This window comes from Quercus lobata, chromosome 6 (assembly GCF_001633185.2).
Source record: "Quercus lobata isolate SW786 chromosome 6, ValleyOak3.0 Primary Assembly, whole genome shotgun sequence".
Lineage (NCBI taxonomy): Eukaryota > Viridiplantae > Streptophyta > Magnoliopsida > Fagales > Fagaceae > Quercus > Quercus lobata.
This window is the reverse complement of record NC_044909.1, coordinates 50,875,638-50,901,702: the sequence shown is the minus strand read 5'-3', so window position 1 is coordinate 50,901,702 and position 26,065 is coordinate 50,875,638. Positions and strand designations below refer to the sequence as shown.

Below are 26,065 nucleotides of genomic sequence, written 5' to 3'. Positions count from 1 at the left end.
TCCGTACTGATCATTGGATGAGGTTCCGTTACAGAGTTTGCCAAACGTCAATGTAAAATGTAATTTTGAACTTTTCATTTTTTTATTTTATCATGGCGGATTCTGTCTATGAAGATTTTTTCATTTCAACTGGACTTTTATGTGATTCAAAAATATATTTATTAATGAAGAGTAATTTTATTTAGAAATAAGATCATAACAAATTTCATTTTGAATTCAAAAAGAGAATTCCTAAAATTAGAATTTTTTTCCCTATTCAAAAAAGAAATTACAGTTACTACTTATCTTTAAAGTTTATCATTTTTATTTGTTTGAAAAAAAAAACATATTTATAAATTATAATAAATACAAATTATTAACCTTTACCTAAAAAAATAGAAGAGCCTTTTAGCACGTGCCCTCAAAAACTAGTATAAGTGTTTGAACTTTGAACTAGCGTGTGATTTGATGAAGTCAATCTTAAATTAGGGACCAATGTGGACCGTAGATGTGACATTGCGGTTACGTGAGATTATATAATCGAACGGTGGGGAAAGAGTGACGTTGATTATCGCCGCCATTTTTTTTTTTTGATAAAATCACCACCATATATTGATTTTGATTTTGATTTTGTGGACATCACAATCATATGGTAAGAATAGAGCATGACTTAGATACAATATTTAGGTGTTGTTCCTTAAGTTCTTTTTTTATTTTTTAAGATTCTGCTATATAGATTTTTTCTCATGGGATAAAAGTGTATTTTTTTTAGTTAAGTAGCCACATGGCTAAATCTTAAAGAAGAACCTAAAAAATAACACCTAATATACTATACCTAAGTTTACCTAAGTTTTTTCGGTAAGAATAATTATGTGCAACACATATGGACATTTGAGGTTCAAAACAAAAGGGTGGGTGACTTGGCGGATTGGGGTTTAACGTTAGTACACGTACAGTCAGTCTTGATATTGACACTCTCACAAAATAGCAAATTCATGCAAATGCAATACACATTAATAAAATTTAACAAAATATTTTTTTTTTTTGGTTACTTTTTTAATTTTTTGTCTAAAAACAAAGATTGATAATTATGGTTGTTATTTATATTTTGATAGCTACAAGCCAATAATGAGATAATATATGAGGAAATTAAATCTAGGATGTCATAAACACATCAAGAGATATATGAGTTACAAAACTCTTGGTTATTGTTGTTATTTATAGTCTTTTATATTTTGTCTAAATATAAAATATAATAATTATGGTAGTTATTAAAAGTTTTTTATTTTAATTATGACAGGAATCTAATGAGATGTATGAATATAGAATGTGTTAAATATTATTTTCTCTTGATTTTCTTTTTATATAAATATAAAATTTGATAATTATGATTGTTACTAATATACATTTATTATGATTGTGATTGTATTGTATTAAGATCCTAATGGATGTAAGGTCTTCTCCTAAATAATAATAATTAATCACTAACCCATGCTATGCACGAAAAGCTACCTATTTGTAAGGTAGACTAAAATAATTTTATAAAATCTTAAATTGATTAAAAAACTACACCATTGCATGATTTGCTCTTGTATGACTTCAATTTGTGTTACAATTTGATGAAAAAGCCATTGATTAAACATGCTATGGCTTATTCAAAATTTCAGATATTAAAACTTCTGATAAAAGACCAAAAAAATTAAAGAATTAAATGATAAACTGCTTAGAAATTATTGAAACAAACAAAATATATATGACTAAATAGTAGAGAAAGATAAGTTACATTCAAAAGAATAATCTATGGCTATAACAATTGAAAGGAATCAAAAGATTCAGAACCTACAAATTAAAAATAATCTCTATGTGTGTGTGTGACTACACAACAGAAAAATATAAGAGAAAGATATGTTACCATCAAAAGAATAATTCAAATGTTAAAACTTTTGAAAGACTAAAACATATTAAAGAATCATAAGATTTACTTCCTATAAATTTTTGAAACAAAACCAAATGCATATGATTACACAATAGAGAAATATAAAAGAAAAAGTGATTACCTTCAAAAGAATAATACATGGTATAGTCATTGAAATCAGCTAAACATGTTTAAATATTGCAAAAACTAACACAAATTCAGATGTTAAAACTTCCAAAATGCCAAAAAATATATATAATTAAAAAATAAGTTATTGAAACAATTCAAAAAATATATGACTATTCAAAAGAGAAATATAAGAAAAAGAAAAAAGTACATGAACCCATAAAATAATAAGTTTTAAATTTTAACGGGTCTAAACTTTAAACAATTAAAAAACAATCATCAATTCTATAATTATTTAAACAATAAAATTGTAACCTTTAAAAAAAAAATCAAATTACAATAAACCTATCATGCTTCACGCGGTCCTTTTTATTTTAATTTTTTTCAACCCTATTTAATTGGCCAGCTCAATATTTTTCAAATAATTCAAATTAAATAAAAACCGAAAAGTCAAAAACAATAAAAGTATTGGCAAAGGAAATACTCTACGTGGCCAAGAAGCACACCGTCTTTCCTCTTGTGTACATAGTTTATTCATTGGAAAAAAGAAAGACAAAACTCCTATATATGTGTGTGTGTGCACGCGCGCATGCACGTGTGACTACACAATAGAGAAATATAAAAGAAAAATGTGTTACCATCAAAAGAATAATTCAAATGTTAAAACTTTTGAAAGACTAAAAAATATTAAAGAATCATAAAATTTACTTCTGTGGGGCCCAACAATTTTTGGACCAGCTCCATTGATTCATTGGAGCCCAAAGGCCTAAGCTGAGGAAGGTTATGGCCCATGCATGATAATACAAATACAAAATAGCATTGGGATACAGCCGAGGACGATTTAGTCCTCGGCCTATCCAAAGTCTCCTCGGAAGAAATGGCAAAAATGGTATAAAAACAACTTGGGAAAAAATCTAAAATATCTGTGCCAATAGAAAAGGGTATGTGGGAAAGTGTAACGACCAGGGAAAGCTGCCCTTACTGCCATTCAATACTCTGCACCTGACAGAGCCATACTCTCCAGCTTTTTCAACCACCCCCAACCACTCCGGGTATGGGTCGATGGGATCAGTCTTAGAATGTCGATCCTACACGTGGACGAAGGATAAGGAACGCATGTAAGTATAAAAGGAAAAGGAAGGAATCCAGAGAAGGGGCTAGGAAAAATGGCCAAAAACCAGAGCCTCCTAGCCCGCCTCCAGGAGAAAGACTCCAAGGGCGAAGACAACTTAACCATGTATGGATATCACGAAAAACCCACCGCCTGGTGACCAAGGCCTAGCCTTTCAAACCGATGCTCTACAAATGATATTGTTTGGGCCTTTTCACGAGCGAGCCCAACACTGCTATGGTTCGTTGCGAATCGTGTCCTTACAACTTCTTATAAATTTTTGAAACAAAACCAAATGTATATGATTACACAATAGAGAAATATAAAAGAAAAAATGATTACCTTCAAAAGAATAGTACATGATATAGTTATTGAAATCAGCTAAACATGTTTAAATATTGCAAAAACTAATACAAATTCAGATGTCAAAACTTCCAAAATACCAAAAAATATATATAATTAAAGAATACGTTATTGAAACAATTCAAAAGAGAAATATAAGAAAAAGAAAAAAGTACATGAACCCATAAAACAATAAGTTTTAAATTTTAACGGGTCTAAACTTTAAACGATGAAAAAACAATCATCAATTCTATAATTATTTAAACAATAATATTGTAATCTTAAAAGAAAAACAAAAAAAAAGCAAATTACAATAATACCTATCATGTTTCACGCGGTCCTTTTTATTTTAATTTTTTTCAACCCTATTTAATTGGCCAGCTCAATATTTTTCAAATAATTCAAATTAAATAAAAACCAAAAAGTCAAAAACAATAAAAGTATTGGAAAAGAAAATACTCTACCCAAGAAGCACACCGCCTTTTCTCTTGTGTACATGGTTTATTTTCTCTTGTGTACATAGTTTATTCATGAAAAAGTGGAAGACAAAACTCCTATATAGGTGGGTCCTACACACTTGTTGGGGGTGGGTGTGGGACAAGAGCAGGGAGATGGCATATACACCTGAAATATTATATAATTGTTCAAATAAGGAGATGATATTCCGTGTTTCAGGTCCATCCATGATCCATCCAGTCAAAACACTATTTGATCATGCGGGGACGTTTTCAACAAAGTAGATTGCGTCTTTTGCCTTTTGTATTTTCTTACTAGCAAGTTCTTGATTGTTTGGTTAGTAGAATATGTACTTGTTCAACAATCAACAAATCAAGTACCATATATTTATATATTTTTAAGAATGCCCAATTTCCTCACTCTCATCCAATACGTTTGTCCATTCTTTAAAAAAAAAATCCTTGACTTTCCTATTGTCATTATCCCTTTATTTTTTTATTTGTATGGATAAGATTGGCTTCTTTTTCTTCTTCTCTTTTTTTTTAACGTGCATGCCCGGCATGCATGAAGATTCCTTTGTTTACCTTCATATATTCATCTAATTATGCAGTGCGTGTTCTAGTTAGATGGCCTCTGCTAGCAGCATAATGTATATTGAGGAGAATTGATGTAAATTTTAATGATCACCAATAATAGCTGTGATATTGGTAGGTAAGATTGTAATCTTCCAATCATATTTCACCGACATAAACAAAAGTGATATATTTTACCGATCATCTTAACTGATCTAAAAGAAGAGATAACACGAGAGATTCGCTTGCTTTTTTTGGAGGCTTGTGTATCTGCCAAACCAACTCAAACATGCATTGGTTTTCTTCACGAGGCTGGGCACAGACGAGGACAAATGCTTATTATTAGTTATTACAATTATTATTACAGTAGTGATTGATGAATTGGACACTGATTTTAACAAATTTGTTAAAGATATCGAAAAACTACACCTGATATTTCATATTAATTTTATGGGTTTGTTGTAGGTGTGTGTGAGTATTATTGAGTTTCACATTGGTTTGGATTTTGGAGCAGGCTCCTTGTGTTTGTTTGTAAGTCATTGTTCACCTTTATCAATATCTTAAAATATTGGGCTTAGTGTGAACTTGAGCCTTATCCATACATTCGGATCAATTCCACTTCTGCTTTTTATTTTTATTTTTCTCTTTTCCAGCCCATTTAAGCATTTAAAAGCTATTAATAACCATTGGAGATTAGCTTCCTTAGTAAGTTAACTCATTATTTTATTGTTGTTAGTGGCTTATTTAACATACCATCAGAAATTTAGAATAATAGAGCTCACCTTTCTTTTCCTAAAAGCATTCTTCTTTCCCAGATTTTTCTTCTATGCAATTAGGCATTTGGGTTTCAGCGAGATTAAGGAAAGGCATAGGCATATTAGAAGGTTGTTTTTGAAAATCATTTTAAAAATCAGTCTCCAAACAAGCCCTATTAATCTTATCTTCTAGTTTTTTCCACCAATTGAAATACCTAATCTAATTCTCTACAATTTGCCATTTAGGCTAGCCTTACACCAACCTCAACACAGCGTAGGCACAAGGTGGTTTGAGTGAAAAGGTATAAGAAATATAGAAGTAGAGGAGAGTGAAAATCATTAAGTACTCAATAGCAAATACTCCATCATCTCACATAGTCACATTCATGATTAACCTTACCATGAATTCAATTAATGTGATCTATCATTATGAATGTGAGAATAAAGAGCGCCACATTATTATACTTAGAAAACTCCTAATAATTACTCAAAAGGAGAGGAGTTAAAAGTGTTGACCCGAAAGATTAGCATTTAGAGTTTGCTCAATGTGAAGTGCGGGGTTTTGACAAGAAAGAAGGCACCAACGAGAGTTGTGAAAATTTTGGTAGATTTATAATTCCCATTCTTATTTTTAGAATCAAGGGACACATAACCCTCGATCAAATGGAAAGTGGTCGTGCCATTACTATTAATTCGTGACTTGTTAAACGCAGAAATTGTACCGGTCAGCTCATAGCCTATTAAGGTTGCAAGAGCATCCCCTGGGATTGGTAACATTATAACACGGTTGGGGAGCATCCGATCGTGGATTCTTTCAACATTTGGGGGGGGGGGGGGGGGGGGGCGGCAACGTGAATTCACTAACCACAAGAATTGCATATGTGGCTCTTGATTGATTACTAAAACCCTTTTATCATCCCACATTCCATGACTATCTCCATGAAAATCATTAAGACCAAACCAATAACACAAAAAGAAAGGCTCAATTTGGAGTAAGAAAATATAAACGTTGAAACATTGCAGAAATACATTTCAATGTAGCACATTCTTTTCCATATAAATATTGTCTGCACTTCCAACGCCCTCTCAAGACAACTATAACCATCAACAATTCCATTTTGATGACTTGTGATGCTACAGTAGAGAGAGCTTTTTGACCTGAATGACCAATATTGATACTGATGTTAGTTAAAAAGCAAGAATATCTCAAATCACTGGCTGAGTGACAAACTTTAATTAAAAAATAAATAAAAAATAAAAAGGCCAGATGGTTGCCAAGCTTGAAGCATCTTCCAAATTCCAACTCGCGAGCAACAACTCATGAACTGAGTGCATTCAGGAAAATTATACCTCACATGGTAAGGCAACTCCAGAGAATCATTTTTTCTCCTCCTCCTTTGGTGCCTTGTCTTCATTCTTCTGCTGGGGCTAAAATGAATGACAACAAAATCAGAAACTAATAGGGTGTACAGAAACTATCAGGATCATAAAAAGGCTTAACAGATCCATAAACTCATGCCATCATAGATTCTGTACTGTAGATACTAACATTAGAGCAAGAAGAATCTTAGACAAAATTCAAGATTTATCACAAATATGTCTGCTTCAACAACTATTTTTGTGTATTTCATTTCTTGAATAAAACCCAGTCCATTAAAATGATCTTAACGCACCCATTCCATTGATAAAAATACAGATGTCTTATACTTTACCCATAATATGTGGAAGTATCGACATAATTTCATAATCATTTGATCTAAATGCTCTATGAAGAACATAGCCAAATGAAAAAACAAAAAGACCTAGGGTGTAGAAGATCATAATAATACTGATTTAAAATATTTGGATTCAAACATATCACTATGTGTTACTGCATTATACAATACGCTAGTCTCTTCGCATACACAATGCAGGTGTTTAGATCCTTTTCTTTTTTATAACAAACCAAAAAAAAAAATCAAGTGAGAGAAGATATGTAAAATGGAATAAGAATTTAAAAAAATATATGATTAAAAGTTTTGGGAGACGTTAAAGATAGTTACAGTAAAAACATGTACTAAAATTGAAACCAACCTATTTAATTTCTCACAGTAACTAGTTATCACTAAAAAAGTTTACTACATTTTACTAGTAATAAATTTTATTAGAGGTTAAATTAGGGCACCTAAGTACATAGGCCATATACAAAACTCAAGAGAAATGCTACATGAGCTACTTTACTATTTCTGGCTGTTAAATTCAACTGAATCATACCCAAGAACTTAAATAGACAAAAAATAGTAAAGGCCTCTAAAAATAATGCTGATTTTAATAAATCCACTTCCTAGTGATGGAAAAGCCACTATCCAGAATTATCATAGCATATCAGGCACCAAATGATTGATCCATGGATTGGCACCACATATCAATAGTCACAACCCACATCAATCTCAAACAGTTATTTCTTGAGCTGGAATAACAAGGTTAGCACATCACATCACAATGAAACTACTATTGCAGGGAGGGACGGGACTAAATTTAAATCTATCCCAGGCCAACAAACTTGAGCATGTGCGGGGGTTGTAAATGACTCCTATTCAACTCTCTACTAATCCTACAATCAGTTTGATGAACTCACCTCAGACTGACTTTGCATGGAAGCAAGCAAATCTTTGACTGATGGGTCATTTGGATCAACCCCTGGAAGCTGCAGAAAGAATAAGTTGTAAACAGTGAAAATTAGCATAGATTATTTTATGCATCATTTTCACCATTGGGAGAGGAAAGGAAAGAAGAAACAAATTATAATTTTAGGTTTTGGAAAACGTACTGATGCAAGGATAGAAGAAACAAAAGACTGGTCTGTCAATAACTTGCTCATGTTTGATTGGTCTGCAGAATCACTTGTACTGTCCTGTACCGATAATTGGAGAGCTGCAACAACCCAATGACGTGGAATTAAATCAACAAATGTGGATAAAAAAAAAATTTGGACAATGGTGAGTGCCCAAAATATGCTTTAAAGATCTAGATGCATAGATGGTCAATAATATGCAGCTAGAAACATAAATTTCACTGCATCTTTTCCACTTACTATTAACTGGTCAGGACCAATCAAAAAGAGATAAGAGTTATGTACATCCTCAGCACTTACTGTGAAATGAGATGACACAACCAACAAAGAAACAAGTTTGGCTCATTAATAAATACTCACCTAGTGCCAACTCTGGATCATCTGCAGCTGCCTCAGACATATCTGTGTCTCGAACTTCATGGCCCGTGGCAGGCTCATCCATTGACATTGCAAGGGCCTGCTGTAGCAGAGCATTGTCATCATCCTGTTGCATATATAAGGTGAGATCATATATGATGGATTGGTAGCAATAAAGACAGATTGGAAACTACCCAAGAACCAATGGTAGGGTATGGCAATATATTAGGAGTAAATATTTTAATTGATACTAAGTATTTATGAGGTCTTCCTCACAGGTAGTTCTTTTTTCTTTTAATCAGAAAAGTATAAGTAGGGATTTCTTCACACTTTTTAAGGAAAGTATAGGTAGTTATAAGCACTTCTTCTACAGAAAAATGTGGGGAATGTGAGGTTCATGAACTTACCTTTCAAACGTACTTCTAGTTATTGCTTAGTTTGTATTGTGTTTTAAATTCTAAATGTTACTTAGAATTAAGATGTTTGAAATATATTAGTTTCCTTATTTGACCCGATTGTTTAAAGTTTTTTTATTATTATTTATTGTGACTAATGTGTGAGGGTAAATTAGAGTACTTAAAAAGTGGATACCAAAAAATTTAACTCTTAATAATAGTATAGATTATACTGGCAGCAGAATATTAATCAAAGAAGAAAATCTTCCATGTCAGAGAAAATAAAGAAAGAGGAAGAAATTTCTTCTAATTGATTTGTAACACAGTTAGTTAAAGCAGTTTGCTTTCATAGAACACATGCTTATGGACATAAATATGCATGGCCAATACAAGTCTCAAAACCAACGAAATTTATTCATGGAAAATGTCAAATTGGTGTAGGAGCATTTAGGGACTCCACCAACATCCCTAGAGGAGGAAGTCATGGGTTCATGCAAACTTCCCCAACACCCCTAGAGGTGTAGCAGCATTATGTCTGAGAGCAAGATTGAATTAATCTTCACTGTTTAACAAAAACCCATCCATCTTTTTGCTTTTTACCAAACCAGCCCCCACCCCTCTATCTCTCTTGCCAAAAAAACAAAAAGAAGAAGAAAATTCTCCCCTTTCTCTCTTTGCAAATGACAAAGAAGGAAAGGCAAAAAGGATTAAAAAACAAAAGGAATTAGGGAAACATGAATGTGCTTTAATAAAAAAAGTGTATCAGCAGAACACATCATGAGCAGAAAATGGCACCAACCATTAAATCAGTTGTTTTATTGTCAGCTTCAGAAGTTCCAACACTTGCATGCTCAGTCATTGTTGCATCCTGTGTTCCAGATGGCTGTCCCTCTTCTTTTTCTTGTTTAGAAGTCTCCTCTGCAGCCTTTTTAGCAGCTGCTTCTTGCCTCGCCCTCTCTTCTTCCATTGAAACTCTCAGAGCAAGAGCCAGTTCAGGATCCAGGTTGGGATCCACACCAAACTCAAAACCAGTGACTCCACCAGCTGCAGCTGCAGCTGCTGCTGCTGCAAAACCACTTCCACCTTCCCCATCCCCAGTGAAGATGGGTGTACTGCCATTGGATAAAGGAAATTTAGAGTTTAAATCATAAAAAATAAATTATAAAATCAAAACTTTAATCTATAAAATAGGGAACAAATTAAATCCCAACCTTATAAGCACATCAGAAAGAGCATTAGGGCCAGGTGGAACATGTACAATGTGGCTAGTGTCATTGTTGTTAACGGCAGCAAGAAGTGCATCCAGCTTCTCTGTCTTCGCATCATCTTCTTCACCGAAATTAACAATATCAAGTGCTACACTGTTCTTTTTTAACTTTCTTCCAATAGACTCCAATGTCTTTTTCTCTTGTTTGATAGGACTGAAACCACAAGATATGAAACAATGAAAATGTAAGAGCCAGAAAAAAAATGAAAAAACATAATGAGGCATGACTGTAAACACCTTCCAGCAAATACAATAATCCTTTGTTGCTGTTTTTTATTTTGGCGATGCTTAAGGGCCAACTGTGCCACCTGAATGCCAGCAGCCAGGTCCATCTCACCACCTATTTCTAGACCTACATTGAAAGAGAAAACAAGTCACTCTAACACAGTTTATCTATACTGATTTTAGAAAGAGAGTAGAATTGGGTTGTCTCAACTTTTGATTTTCCAAGAGTCCTTATTAAATAAATAGTTAAAAACAAAAGGATAAAAGTTAAGACAAATAATAACAAAAACAGTAGTGGAGAGATGGATATCGTTTAAAATTAAATTGTCCAAAGCCAATGAGCTCTAGCTCAACTAGCACCTCCTCCTCTTATAAGTAAAGTTTTGAATTCCGTTTCATTCCGGCTGGAAAAACCCGGAATTTTCTGTTCTGGCACATAAACCAGTACAACAAACCCCCTACTCCATCTTGGTATAAATTTTGGCCTGTACTGGATTGTACTGGTCATTCCAGCAGAATTTCGTCAATTCTGATGGAAAAAATGTCCCAGACCGAAACACAAATGTGAGGCTTAGTTGTAACTTTTTAAAGGAATGATTCCCACTTTAGTAAAATTGCCACCACCCCCTTATCAGATGTTAGGTTTTGAATTCCCCCAAATAATTTTCTTTTCTCTTAACACTCTCAGTTCATAAGCTCCCAACAGTCCCAAGATCTCAACTCTCATATCACAATCATAATCCCCCAACCCCCAAATCACAGCTCATTTCTATGGATATTTACACATCTTGCTCCCAATTTTTTTTTTTGGTGTTAAGTAACAGCAAGAACAGGGTCTTCAAAAGCTCTTTCTTTGTCTTTCGCAAGTTACCATAAGTAAGCTCAATATTTGAATGCTTGGTACTTCCCAAGCTCTTGCTCAAATTTTCTTTTATTTTTTATTTTTATTTTTTTGGGTGGCTGTTTTCTGATGAAAGTATGTAACTCAAATTTCATTACATAAATCACTAATTAAGTTTGTAGCCACTCTTTCTTTTTCTCTTTTTGATGAGTAAAATTTGTAGCCACTCTTTCTTTTGCAAGATTTTGTATTATTATAGTTTTTGGTTTGTTTGGGACTGTACCTCTGTTTTGAATGTACTCAGTTTTGAATTGTCTATCAATTTGTATTTTTTTTTTTATTGTTATACATATTTACATTAAATGGATTTATATAAGTTAATGAAATGGCGTGAACTAAAACCTATAACGGTACACACCAGTACTGAAAGAGTCCATTCCAATAGCCAAACCAAAATGGTTGCCAAAATGGAATTCAAAACTTTGCTTGCAAGTCCTAGATGTAGGGTGAGAGTAACTTACCAATTAAATAAATAAAAAAAGTACATAACTACAAATATAGTGGGGAAGAAGTTAATAACTAATGACAAAATAAAAGAGTATAGATATTGGCAAAGTACAATCATATATCTAATGTTTGCAATGAAGAGGGTAGCAGCAGCACCAGTATTAAAATTCTTAAACATAAAAATTGACTAAAATGAAACAAGTAGAAAAATTCAAATAAAGGGAAAAGAACTAACCGTGCATACACGCGAGGATTTTGCCGAGATCACTAGTAGGAGTGACCAAAACACGAACCCCTTTTCCGGCCATTGTGAGAACTCCCACTGTATTCTCTGGATTAGACTGTACTCATAACCCATTAATTTCATTCAAAACTTTCAGTCATAATATATATATATATATATAACTTTTCTTCATATACAGCAAAATTATGAACAAAGCACAGCTAATTGAACTTAAAAAAGAATGAAACCCTAATCCAATATGTGGAGTAATTGAGGTTCCAAGTTTTGTTTTTCTTGTGTGTGTGTGTGTGTGTGTTTTTTCTGTTACTCAATTTTCTAAGCAACCAAACAAAGAATTGGGGAAACTCCAAAAACTAAGAGAAGAAAGAAGATTAAAAAAACAAAAAGAAAAACCTGTGTTTTAGCTCCGCAAATAAGATTGACAGCGTCAGATTGGGCTTGAAATCTGGACGGAGAGTAATCGCCATTACGCATCCATTCGGAGTTGTCGATGCAGATCATTGTGGCCTAGCAACAAAATAAAAGCTCATGAATGTATCAGTAATCGAAAAGAAAACCCTAATTTGCAGAAAAAGTATGTAAAAAAAGGGAAATTCAAAGCTTCCGACTTGTAGTGTGGTAAAGGTGAGGGATTGAGATTGAAATTACTGATTTGAAGAAAAAGAGTGGAGATTACCTCGAGCACCATGGTTGCGAGATGGTATACAAAATCGAAGGATCGAAAGAGAGAAAGAGAGTTTTAAGAGTAATTTTGATTTGAGAGAGAGAGAGAGAGATATTGGGCTTTACTTGCAGAGGAGGCTTGCTAATTGTAATTGATACAAAAAATGACATGAGGGTTTAATCAGGTGCGGCTGGGAACTCTTGAGTGTGCCACTTTTGTCCAATGAGTTCGTGCCGAGTCTGCTTTTGGAGTTTACACTTTAAAAAATATTAATTAATGATAATAATAAAAGTGAATAAAGATAATTGCAAAGAACGACAACATAAACGCTGTCGTTTAGATGGTCTTCTTTAAAGTTGTGGAAAATTTATGGACTTTGTGCTTGTTCTAAGAAGATTGATGACCTGGTAAAGTTAGGATTTCTTGAGTTTTATAGGATAATTCTAACGTGAAATTATTCACATTTTGTTTATTTACTTTGAAATGACTAGATTAAATTTTGTTTTCATTTTTATTTTGGGAGAAAAGGAGTTTCAGATTTATATAATAATAACAAAATTTAGGGTACATAACATTCCAAATATTACTAGAAATTTATTAAATACTCTGAGAGTATACTCCCTCCCTCTCACATAGAGATGGACTACATAGTAGATAGGACTCGCCCTTATATGAAAGAGAAGAAGTATTCTTCCAAGTACCCAATAATAACTTAGCATTATTAAAAGTTTGTACAAAATTTAGAACTTAGCACTACTAAAAGTTTGTACAAAATCTAGAAAGGAGGATTACAGTGCAAAAACAAAAGGCTTCATGTAGATGTTGCCTTTTTTCTTTTTTCTTTTTTTTTTTTTGGGCCAAAGAGTCAGCATATTGATTTCCTTCCCAATGAATGTAAGTTATAGGTGGACCACTTCAAACCATAATCATAATTGGGAATGCTATAAGGGTGAGTGGAGTTCGTTGTCCATAGTATTGCTTGAGGTAAGAATGACAAGTATTGATTTAGTAAGCAAGGCAAGTATCGAATTAACAATTATGAGAAGGAAGTGAGTGTAAACAATCATTATAGATGGCGTCTAAATCTTGTAGTCAATATACTTGAAGCCCAGTAAGATAAAGACTAGAAGGGATCTAAGTCTATCCTTCACACAAGTCATTATCTGTAAGTCAATTTTCGTTTCCATAAGAAATAAAATGTAGGGATCTTTGGTCTTCACTAACAAGAAAAATGCTCTAACCACTGAAAATGAAAGGTTCCCAAGCCATCCGCAATTGCAACTTAAGAGATTCGTATTTGTAACGACCCCGCCCCAACTATGTAGATATTATCCGCTTTGGGGCCCATATCCCTCACGGTTTTGTTCTCCCCCAAAGAGAGCATTCTAGCATTAGATTGATATATTAAAGCAACCTCACGAGACTTTTAATGTTAAGTTGAATATATATATTTATATATATAATGTTAGAGTCAATGGACATCCAGTGCATCAAGAGGGAATGCTAAGCAGCAAATTAAGGTAATACGTGGCTTCCAATAGTAAATTGGATAGTTAGGTGAATAAATGGAGAATTTTAGATATATCAATATTGTCTAGGATAAAACCGTTTAAGTGTGAAAATAGATTTTTAAGTGGGAAATTGTGTATTGATGAACCTATTTTTGGTGTTACTAGGTTCTAATTCTACTGAATTGTTGTGATTCAAGGGATGTTGATTTCTTTTATTTTTGCAACTAAGTGGTAAGTGATGTTTACTAATTTTGAGGGTTTTCCCAAACAATGTTGGTTATTAAACTATTATATATCAAAGAAATATATTGCTATTCTATACACATAAATGGATATTTTATAATTTCTTGATGTGCACATTAATTATTCGTTTTATGAAAAACTTGTGGGACAACCTAAATTTATTTAAATTTGTATGTGTGAATATGTCCTTATATTTTCGAGAATTATGAATGGATTATTTTTGTGTGAGCATCTTGATGGATTATTTATGTGAGCATCTTGTATATGTTTTGAAAATCTATGGCAAGTCATGATTAAAAGCTCAATATTGTATTAGTCCTTAACAAGGGACAATCATACTGCAGTTAGTCCTTAGCAAGGGATGGTCCCAGAAAAGGGAACAGTGCACATTTGATAGCTCCTTAGCAAGGAAGTATACTATTGAGGATCCAAAAAGGAAGCTCCTTAGCAAGGGAGTGCACCTTTAGGTTCCAAAGGAGCCATCCTTAACAAAAGGGATGAAAAGGAGGTTCCAATCCCAGAAAAGGGGACAGAACAACCTTGTCAATGGGGCATAAACGTTAACCACGAGCAAAGCCTAGGAAACTGTGTATGTGATGATATTGATAAATATGTTATGATGGTTCACAATATTAAGATATTTTCTTTTACATGAAATATTTAATGATAAATATTGATGAGTTACAAGTTATGAAATTGTTGTAAGAATTATTTATTCGAAGGTTTGTTCTCACACCCCAATGTTAGTGAATTCCACTTATTGAGTTATCTCACCCCCCTTTATTTCCCATTACAGATACATTAGAGGGATTATTGGAGTAGAGATTCTTGGGAGACAGCAGTTACGAATCATTTTGTGGAACTGAGGATTTTATTATTATTTTATGGCATTAAACATTGTATTGGAGAATTTTTTTGAGGATGTTTTGTATTTGGTGAATTAGAGCTCTAACTTTGGTGATGAGATTCAAGGTTGCTGGTTTAATACTTTTATGGATTATTCAGATTAAATAGACTTTTATTGCTTATGATTTTGGGACGTTACAATTGTCGTAAGGGGGGGTGGATTGTAGTGGCCCAAAAAGGAGGTTGCATTCCATGGAATCCCACATCGCCTAGGGAAGCACATGGGAATGTGTTTATAAGGAATGACCTCCCTTCAATGTGTAGAGGCATTTTCTCCCACTGCAGTGTGCTTTGAGGGAGAACAAAACTGAGGCCCCAAAGCGGACAATATCTACACAAAACCGTGAGGGATATGAGGCCCCAAGGCGGACAATATCTACACAGGTGGGGCGAGGTCATTAGTGTCAATCTAGCCCTCCAAATCCTTACTCGTTTGTTTCTATCCTACTCAAGAGATTGAATTGTAACACTCTTCCACATCCTCCCCCTTCAATGCTCGTGATGCATGGCCCCCTCTCATCAATTCACTTTCCTCTCCACATGATTCCCTCTCTCCTAGAGTAAGTGAATATTCATTTTCCTCAGTATTGAATTTCTCAACATTTTAATACACTTTTCTCATTCCCTTGTGCCAAAATATCGAGATTGTGTCCTAATAGTGTTGTACCTTGGACAATATAGTTGCACATGTAACTCTCAGTGATATTCTCATTAACCATGTCTCCTAACTTAGCAATATGTCCGAGCAACACACTGCCTGCCAAGCCTCACTATTATCCATTGTGCTTTAGATTAGACGTGTTTGCCTGTTGAGGAGAACTCCACTCATCTCCCAACCCATCAGCCAATCTCTGTAAGGCTTTTACCCCTTCTCCCTTGCTTACAGTCATTCTCTTTCTTTCCCTAAGAATCCACCAACAAAAAATAAAAAACAGCTTGTAATCCATTCATACTCAACTCAAAGGCCACTTAACCACTGGAGCACCTCTGACCAATGCCACGGGTTGGTCTCAAGTTAGGGACTAGGTGTTTCTTGAAACAAGTCCTATTCTAATGTTCGTTTCCCCTCAAGAGCATCATTTCAGCTGGGACCTTTGTCAATGCATCAATATTAATTTGATCACCCACTATTATTGCCACAAAAGTTTGATCAAAGACTCAAAATGAAACTACTCAACATAGTCAAACAATAGATATCTCTTGTTTTGTTTTGTTTTTTTGGCAATGTGTGGAATGGATATATTTTACTAAATCATTGTTATGCACATCGGAGGAGGCTAATGCAGTAGCTGATAACGAACTATGCTTCTCAGCCGTTTGGCTAAAAAAACAGCCTTAATGTTCATGTTAATATTAGCCAAATCCATGCTACAATTGGCCTAGGCAAGGGATTTTTCCGAGCTTTCTCTTATTGCTAGAAAATTTTATTATGAAATAAATATTTGTCCTTTCCATTGGCCTCTACACTTTGTGGACTCTGTAATTGTAAGTTTCCACAGTATTGTGTACTTCCTTCTCCACAACTTCTTTGATTTTAGACATGGCAATTGGGCTGGAAACATGAACCACCCTATTCCAACACCTCTACTTCTCTGTGACACTCTTTAGTCCAACTGGATTCCCTTGTCCACCAAGCAAAACAAATTATTAGGACATTGTATGTTCAATCAACTAAAACATTTTGAACACAAAGGTAATTCTACCTAGGAGACTTTATCAAGTTTGAAGGAGCAAGTCCATTTTGATAGGCCAATCTGTCTATTGAAACCTTTTTCCCAAGCTTTTATTCCTTTTGGATGAATATGAAACCATACGAACCAATCTACTAAGAAAATGAATAATGGTTAACAGGTAATACTTGTTAGCAAGATAATTTTCTTTCTATACTTTTTTTTTTTTTGGGGGGGGGGGGGAAGATCTGGTCATTTTGCAAGACGATATAACAATCTATCCAATGCCTTCAACGATCAATCTAATGCTAGTGTTGATTTATATACAAGCATAAAAAGCTTAAGGTGGTGTAAGGAGACATGAATCATCTTTGACATCATTTTTATCCTCACTGCTGTCGTCATGATCAACATCATCACTGCTATAACTGTCATAGAAAGGATCAGAAGAAACCGGTACTTGTATCATATCATTTGCAGATAGTTCATGAATTTGATCCTTTGACATTGAGGCCTGTTGATGTGAGAAAGATGTGTCCCGGACACCTGAGGAGCTTCCTTCCACACTGTTTATGGCAAAGTCATCAATTCTTCCCACATTATGCACCACAGAATCCGAGGCCGCAGTTCCTGCACTCAGGAGTGCAACAGAGGAAGTACCATTCCTGGCCTTTACTCTCCTCTGCCATCTAACTAGTGATGTTCTCACATTTTCTGTCATTACAGACTTTTTGAACCTCGAACCCATCTACAAGATCATAATAGTGTGTGTGAGAGAGAGAGAGAGAGAGAGATGAAGACAAAGAAAAGCCAGACCTGTGTAATGATAACATAGAGTGGGAATGTTATAAAGCTACACCAGAACTGTGAAATGATCCTGCAGTTACCAGTAACTAATAACAATGAGTTTGTATTCTATCAGATTGATGCCATATAAAACAAAACCACATTGCAGTCCTGAGAGAAAAGAAAATTTCTTTTGACATGTAAAGAAGATGGAGCACTACAATAAAGATACATACCCAAATGACAAACGAATCACAAGGAAGCTACGGTTGTCCATGAAACAGGAAGGCTCCTCAATTTCCCACTGGATAGAAAAAGTTACAGTTAGCATCACAAATAAAGTCTGCACTTACCGGAAGGAAAATTTTGGCAGTTCTTGTGTCGCAATGGACCAACCAATCTTTATAAATTACATCTTCATTGTAAGCCTACTGACTAAGCCATACTTTTATATTGAAAAAATAGATGCAATTTCACTTGTATCAATGATCTTATATTGCAGGCCAACAATATAAATATAATCCACTGGTGACTGTCTGAAGTACCCCAGGGATCTGCCAATGGAGGTTATGCATAGCGTATCAATGACTTGATGGTGATGGAATTTATAGACTGCAATGTCAAACTCGTTCCATATTTTGTTCAAGAGATGCAGCTTGTTTGATAAGGGAAATACTATACAACACATTCACAAATAACAAAACTCCCTCTTTCATGCACATGAATGCATGGTTGCACACACAAACATGTGCCAACACATACATATTGAAAGTTTTAGGGATTGGACTTTTACAATCATCATAGACAGTTAAGTTGTAATGCCTGCTAAAAGATTATATCAAATTTATAAACAAACTCATTAGTGCTACTCAACCAATGAGCATAGTTATTAAAACTGGTCTAGTAATCTGGTGAACTAGTACCTAAGCCAATCCGACTATTCAATCGGACCACCTAAGCTAGTGACCTAGTAAACATGTTTTACTGCAAAACGTTCAACTTGAATGGACTGTGTCCACCCAGCCGAGTCTTTAGAAATTGCACAATATTAACCGTACAGCCCTTTGCAATCGTGTCTCTTTTTAGATAGTTAGATAATTTCATAAAGGTTTTAAAAAAAATAAAAAATCTAAAAGTCAAAAAGTGAACCCTCTGTGCTCTGTCAAAAATGATTCCCAAAGTTTCACTCCTCTTTGTGACTCTGCATGATGTACAGCGCTCTCCTTTTAGCCTCTTCTTTTCTATGTGTATATGGAACACAATGCCCCCATTGGCTAGGTTATGAATCAATTTATGTATATTATTACTCTGTCTAAAAGGCAAACATATCATTTTCATCATTTTAGTAGGTTGTTTGTTTGTTTTTTGTTATGTGGATTTAGTTTGTTTATTCTGTTTAAGAAGGTTGTATTCTGTTTAATTTACTTGTGGATTGCATAATTCTTTTTTACTTTTTACTTTTCTCATTGTTTAATTCATAATTTTTTTAGCTTGGTTGATACAATGACATGAGAGTGATGTATTGTAGTTGTTACAATAATGGTTAAATGATTGAATTCATTAGTCCCTAACAACTTAAGCTTTTGGGAGAAGAGGTACTTTATCATGATATCAGATTAGATGGTACTTTAGTGTAGGACAACCACTCCAACCATGTTGTTATTGGATGAAAATTATAATCAAGCTCTTACCAAGGACCAAAGGAATGAGGCCATCTCAAATGCATTCTGCAAAATAAATGCCTATGGCATATAAGAATTCAGTCACACAATAATATTTCAGAAGCCAAAATGGATTCTTTTGATTCACTGACCTGGAAGGATATCATATGTATAAGCCATAAAACAAGCTTGGGCTTCCCAAACCAAAAGAGTTCATCCCTCAGGTTAAACTGATGGAATCCTGTAGTTGGACATTCATCCATGATTTCAACAGCCAACTTTACCACCACTCGGTGCAGTTTAGTGCCGATTAGGAGAATCAACTAACATATTAGTCAATAAAGAAAGAAATTAGAGAGGAGTGAAATATAAGCAGATTGCAAATTTGGATTAAATAGAACATGGAGAAGGTAAACAAGATGTGATGGGGACTTACAATTGCTGGAAGGAAGGAAATCCAAAAGTAAATATTGCTTCCTGGATGGGAATTAAATAGTTCATAGTCTAGACATTAATGCCATAACTACAAATAGCATAAAACTTACAAGAATAAAAACATCGCTAATATTCAAACCAAAGAGCATTTTGAACATCCCAAGGAAATTTAATTGTTAGATTTGTGACTTATATGTAAAACATCTATTGTTGTGAGTGGAGCCACTACAGAAAATGGCAGCTGTCAACACAAGCCTAGTAAAATGTGGCAGAGGCATTTTTTTTTGAAGGCCTAAACTGATACAATACCCCACATTAAATAATGAACTGTACATCCAATGCTTATGTAAAACATGAAGGACCATTCAATTCTGTTGAGATGTCCAAATAGGCGCTGAAGAACGGCATATTTATGCCAATGCCACTTCATTAGATGTTCTTAGATTCCAGTAGGCATGGAAAACTAAACACACTATTTTATGCAACTTTAATGCTGTTTGCTTACATCAACACAGTTTAAATGCCATAACATCCCAACTCAATATGTTAAAAATGGGGTGATTGTAGTTGCTTGAGACTATCTCTAATTTCTTCGGTTTGAAGCATATCAAGATTCAAAGAAATTACCATGAAAATCTAGAAAAATGCAACATATTGCATATATCCAGAGAGGCACACTGCAAAAGGAACCAAAGAAATGATTAAATTAATTAGCAGAGGAAGCAATAACTAAATTCCTGACAACTTTGCTACTGTAAAAATGATACATTAGCAGTCCATAAACACATTTTTGAAATTTCTTGAAATTGTACGTGGATAAAGTCTGTAATTCTAAAATAAACAATACAAAACAAAATTTTTTGAATACCACTCGAATGAAGTCAATTATAGTGAGAGCATACGAGGAAATGGATGCCTGCACTGAAGTGATGTTCTTATTTAATGAATCTTGCTATTGGTGTTTTTGTCTTTATGTAGCATTTAGAAACCAAACAGAATACTGTGGCAACAACAAAAGTATATTAAATTATTAACTAGAACATGTAGGCATAATAGGCCAGCTACAGCCTACAGGTATGTGACCAACCATTAAGATCATGTCTATATATATATGCAAATTTGTTACTTGATGCATTTGAAGTAGATAAATTCATCATAAGTATGCAAAACATAGGCTTCACTTTGTCTTCATAGGCATCCTACTCAAGGAAGGGGAAAGAACAAAACAATGGAAATACCGCATCACTAAATACAGAAACTTTCTTTGATTGTTAGTTCATTTAATTTATCTATACATTACATATTAATTCATTTATGATTTAAGTAAACTATACAATGAAGATCATGGCCAAAGTAAATTAGAAGAGCTTATTCAGTACATTAATTTAAAAGAAATGTCAACTTTCAAAACAGGGTAAAGAAATAATACCTAATTCCAACAATATCTCGAAATTCTTCCTCCATGCTTCGAAGCATATAATTATGAAAATTATATGTTAGAGGAAATTGATGAGTCTACAAAGGAAGAAACAAAAAACAAAAACAACAGAGTCAGCTAAGAAAATTTGGTTTCATGACCTGACGCATTCTATTTGCATTTTAAGAAATGAAGATTAAATAAAATTGAAAATAAGAACCAAAGAAATGCAAATGTGGCAATAGGATATTTTATACCATTCATGGGATATGATTATTTATATCAAAGTTAGAATGCGGACAATGAAGTCAACTCAATCTTCCACTACTAAAAAAAATTAATAAAAAACAAAATTTACAGTCCTCCAACCTCTTAGGTGCTATTGTTTACTTGATTGTTTGGCAATAGCCCACCTAAGTGAAGGATAATGCAGATAAGGATTAATAATTAGCATATATAAACACACAGTATTTTATATTTATCCTCGATCAAAAGATATAAGTGGATAAAACACTTCCATTTAAACCAGAAAAAAAAAAAAAAAAAAAAAAAAAAAAAAAAAAAAAAAAAAAAAACCCACATACAGTGATGAAGCCAAAGCGCAAGGCCATGTAGTCAGCTCGATTTATAGAACTCCAGAACTGGCGGCTGAAACAAAGCTGCAGATTGAGGAATTTGGGTTTAGAATCACTATTTGGAATCACTAGCAAATGTGCTTTATATAAGAAATGTCAAGCTACATGCAATGAGAAATTATAATCTTTTCTCTAATAATCTTAAATTCTCAACTATTAGCACACACTCAAGTATAAATATGTATGTATGGATGTATGCATATGTAGGTACTTGTGTATACAAAGGAGTAGCTATAATGGTAGAAATTGAACAAATATACAACTTCAAGCCCCTCATTTTCTCCTTTTGTCTCTAATTATGTTATTGCTGCTTCAGCAACTTTAATTTGTGTTTTTTGATAGTCATATGACACAGATCGAAGGAGCCGAAAATTTATTTGACCAACTAGAAAAAATTAGGATAAGTCTTAGTTTTGCATTGTTTTGTCATTTAGTTGTTTCAGATATGACAAAGTTGAGCTGAGATTTATCAGTTTTTAAAAATCTTAAAAGTAATATTGAAAATATTTTTCTCAAAATAGAAAGAGGACAGGAGAATACCAGCCAAACAAGAACTCCATGCTGGCTCCATGGATGGGATGTGTGGTGAAATATGAAAGTTGTTAGTCGCCTCATTCTCATATTATCTGGTGTAGCTTGCGGAGTTTCTAGAATTCAAAAAATTAATATGATAGGGCAAAAGACTAGTTTGTGTAAGGCATCTAAAGAAACCTGGCTAAAAAATAGAAGAACGATAAAGGACATCCACATAATCATCAGGTGGAAAACTGTTCACCTTGTAAGCTCTGGATAGCTATAGATTTAGCTTCATTTTCCCATGTTCTCCAGCTGTAGATCTGCATAAGCTAAATTTTAGACTTTGCTGCTCATTTAACAAAGATTAAGCCCCAGAGAAGAACTAAAGAAGGTAGTTCAATAAATAGATATGTCAAACCTTAATCATGGCCAATGCAATGGCAATGAAGCTGTAAATCACATGGGTAATGCCTAGAACAAATACAAGACGATGAAGCTGCTCAAGACTCTCATGAGAAGCAAATGATTCATGACCCTGGAAGCAAATAACAAATTTTGAAATAGTAATCATAGATATATGGTCTAATCACTTTGTTTTCCCTTAAATAAATTGACAGGTTACTGAGACTTATTAGTCACAGGCATTACATAGTTAGAACAAAGTCAAAAACTTGCTAAAGAAACAATAATTCAATTCAAATGGAGAGTGAGGAAACTTGCATTATTATCTATATCTAAGCATCCTAAATTCAATTCCAGAATTGTGAAAATAAATAAATTAAAATTAAAATCCTAATTCAAATGGAGAGTGAGGAAACTACCTCAGGACAATAATTATGCCCCCCAGCTTTCACCTGCTCTCTGACAATGGAGTGATTCAAATGATTTGAGCCTGAAACAAGAATGCGCTTTACTATTTGTAAGTCACCCTCCAATGCACATGGATAAAATTGGCTGTTCATAACCGAGGAGGATTTAACACAAATCTTGGCCACAAAAGCAATCCAATGTCCCATCAACAATGACAGAAGCCCAAAAAGCATTAGCTCTGTTTGCAAATAACCACCAAATAATGAAATTAAAGAAATTTCCAAAAGCTTCAACATAATAATAAAGAAATCAAACAGAACCCATCTCTAATAAGAGATTCAGTTGCTTTACCTTCTTTAATCTTTTCCAGAGCAGCAAGCAGAGGTTTTCTCTTAGTCTTAGCCAACCACTATTAGGCATATTATTAATCATCACAAACATTAATGAAGAATCCGAAGAATAAAATAAAGAAGCATGTAAAAGATCAAAAGCAAACAGAGAAGTGGTCATTTTTTTACCTTTCCAGACCATTTCAAAGAGCCTTGAAAGAAGAAGCCAAAAGAAACCATGACAGTGATCACAGTTGCAACAGCCCAAGTGGGGGTCTCAGCCAAGGATCGTCCTTCCCTTGGTTCTTCCTCCATTTTTTGGCTCAAACCCACAAACCCTGAACTAATTTTGCTTCCGGGTGCTGATGCTGAAAGTTTAAATCTTCAAAAAAAAAAGTATTGTAGACCCAATCGTCTCTGTCTTTGATGCAGAGTTCAGTAACAGACCATTAATAGTAACTGTTGGGTTGTTGAGTTTTGCTTTTGTCTAAACTTGAGACCGTACCATCAGAGAATTTAAGAACTTTGTGCATGGCGTGTCACGAGGGGCATAATGGGTCTGCATAAATGTGCCACACGCTGCATTGCATGCCTGGAAGTTTGAAGTTTGAACGTGCTTATGTCCTTTTTCTAATTTGTTTTGAGAAACAATGTCTTTTGGTCTGTTTTTTGGTCTTTTTTCAGGAAGGGTCAAGGATCATTATCAATTGAAAAAAGACCAAAAGCGAATGACAAAAAATTTTAGTATTAAAGAAATACCAAAGCCCATTGATTTTGCTTGTAGAATATTGCTTATATTCCTATTTCCCAAGGGTGATTTTGGAATTTTACAAGACGGCAAAAAAAAAAAAAAACTAAAATTTTAAATTACAACAACATTGGTCCAAGGAAACTGAACGACAACAATGGGGCCATATGTATGCTGCAACTTTTTAGATGCAACTTGAAACCGTTTTGCTCAAATTAATGAATTTAGTATTGGGTGTTGTTAAGGAGCGCTGTACTGCACCCGTTAATATAACAAAATTTAAAATAAATTATTCATGTTTTTTTAGGGATGTGAAAAAAACTGAATCTATATTAAATGTGTATCAGTTTAGATGAAGAAAGTTAAATTATTTTGTAATAAAACACAACTGAAAAATAAAATTTTACCAATTTTTTATACAAATGAGATTTGTGATAGATCATAAATAAATCACCACTGGTTCATTAACAGGGAATAGGGACACCTTTTAACAAAGTCCTTTAGGATATTGTTACTTTTGGGTAGGCTGTACATGTTAATTGGATTTGGTGTTAATATTCTGACTTTTATTCTGGTTGTTGAGCAGACGGCTATAGACTTTTGTAATGGTAAAAAGCAGCTCTATCATTATGAATCCTCTTAAAGTCCAGAAGGCAGGTATAATGTATGGCAAAGGATCTGGTGACTTTCAAGCCCACTCATTTAAGGCCCATTGGTAAAGCAGTGACAAATGTCCAAATGAAACAATATTAGTTTTTCACATTTTCTTGTATTTTGTAATATTATAAAAAAGAGATTAAATTTAATAAAAATGTGGTGTAAATAACTTTGTTTATACCCTCCAATCAAATGATGTCACATCAAATTTTTCACATGATCTCACATAAAGGGGTAAAAACTAACACACATGATCACAATCCTCTTGTATATATCCAAATATTAATTAAAAAAACAAACACAAAACAAAAATGTTGGAACCAAACCACTGGAGACGAAGGAGAAACCATGATGTCATTTAGCCTAGGCACATGATGCTCGTCTCTAGCTTTTTTTTTTTTTTTTTTTGAGTAAGGTCTCTAGTTTTTATTTGAGTACAAATCGACAATTGATTCTGCAAGATCGCAATGGGTTCATCAATCATCATCATTGATAGTGGAATACTTGAACCAAAATCTCAAATTTAAAAACAGTGAATTTCAGACCCACAAAAGAAAGAGATTGAATTTACATGGTTGAACTTGACATAAAAAATCCTAATATTTGGCATATATTTAGACCTCATTAAACTACATTAAACTATCATATTAATAAAGCTTGTCTCACCCCTTCTAGCATATATTTTAGACCCCATTACACTACCCTAGGATATATGTAAACCCCATTAAACTACATTAAACTATCATATTAATAAAACTAGCTGGTCGCAAAATGTTCGCGACTTGCCTAATCAATAGTATTGTTTTGTTTTGAAAAGTAGAGCAATGTGCATATTAATTTATTAATAAAGCTGGTTGTAAAGAAGAGCAAGAAAATAGAGCAGTTTATCAATGTAATTCACAACTTGGCTGGTCGCAAAGTGGTCATAACTTGTCTAGTCAATAGTTTTGTTTTTCAATTGTTTCTAGTTACCAAACAAGTTTTTTTGGTTTAAAATAGAAATCTGTTTTCAAAAACAAAAAGCCAAGGAAAAAAAATAGTTAACCAACATACCCTTAGATTTAGGTCTAAGTTTAAGATTCTATCTGCTATTCCTTGAAGTTTTAGGGTCAAGAAGTAGAAATGTATGTTTAATTTAAAATTCTCTTTGTT

At 33.7% G+C, this 26,065-nt stretch overlaps 2 protein-coding genes across 2 annotated transcripts; both read right to left on the bottom strand.

Moving 5' to 3' along the window:
• Nucleotides 1-6,188: 6,188 nt before the first annotated feature.
• LOC115993568 (26S proteasome non-ATPase regulatory subunit 4 homolog) lies at nucleotides 6,189-12,735 on the bottom strand. Its single transcript, XM_031117506.1, has 11 exons — nucleotides 12,602-12,735; nucleotides 12,319-12,432; nucleotides 11,917-12,022; nucleotides 10,346-10,460; nucleotides 10,053-10,262; nucleotides 9,641-9,953; nucleotides 8,450-8,573; nucleotides 8,066-8,169; nucleotides 7,874-7,942; nucleotides 6,607-6,684; nucleotides 6,189-6,414 (listed from the first exon to the last, which is right to left on the bottom strand). Exons 1-10 carry the CDS (start codon nucleotides 12,611-12,613, stop codon nucleotides 6,634-6,636), a joined length of 1,218 nt encoding a protein of 405 aa, XP_030973366.1. The 5' UTR covers nucleotides 12,614-12,735; the 3' UTR covers nucleotides 6,189-6,414; nucleotides 6,607-6,633.
• Nucleotides 12,736-17,189: 4,454 nt separating this feature from the next.
• Nucleotides 17,190-24,151, bottom strand: LOC115993565 (MLO-like protein 4). The gene is made up of 15 exons (XM_031117504.1): nucleotides 23,698-24,151; nucleotides 23,531-23,588; nucleotides 23,191-23,417; nucleotides 22,788-22,904; nucleotides 22,629-22,689; nucleotides 22,394-22,500; nucleotides 21,803-21,877; nucleotides 21,231-21,316; nucleotides 20,429-20,478; nucleotides 19,803-19,843; nucleotides 19,519-19,689; nucleotides 19,397-19,432; nucleotides 17,942-18,009; nucleotides 17,736-17,796; nucleotides 17,190-17,667 (listed from the first exon to the last, which is right to left on the bottom strand). Exons 1-15 carry the CDS (start codon nucleotides 23,821-23,823, stop codon nucleotides 17,260-17,262), a joined length of 1,692 nt encoding a protein of 563 aa, XP_030973364.1. The 5' UTR covers nucleotides 23,824-24,151; the 3' UTR covers nucleotides 17,190-17,259.
• Between the last annotated feature and the right edge of the window lie 1,914 nt (nucleotides 24,152-26,065).

Excerpts from the sequence above, each read along its gene's own strand:
- LOC115993565 (XM_031117504.1), bottom strand. The coding sequence starts at position 23,823 with ATGGAGGAAGAACCAAGGGAAGGACGATCCTTGGCTGAGACCCCCACT. Across the intron at positions 19,433-19,518 it reads TACATATGATATCCTTCCAG|AATGCATTTGAGATGGCCTC; the intron begins GTCAGTGAATCA and ends TTTATTTTGCAG. Across the intron at positions 17,797-17,941 it reads GTGATTCGTTTGTCATTTGG|GATCATTTCACAGTTCTGGT; the intron begins GTATGTATCTTT and ends TGGTAACTGCAG.
- LOC115993568 (XM_031117506.1), bottom strand. Across the intron at positions 10,263-10,345 it reads ATTATTGTATTTGCTGGAAG|TCCTATCAAACAAGAGAAAA; the intron begins GTGTTTACAGTC and ends TTGTGGTTTCAG. Across the intron at positions 8,170-8,449 it reads TGATCCAGAGTTGGCACTAG|CTCTCCAATTATCGGTACAG; the intron begins GTGAGTATTTAT and ends GGGTTGTTGCAG.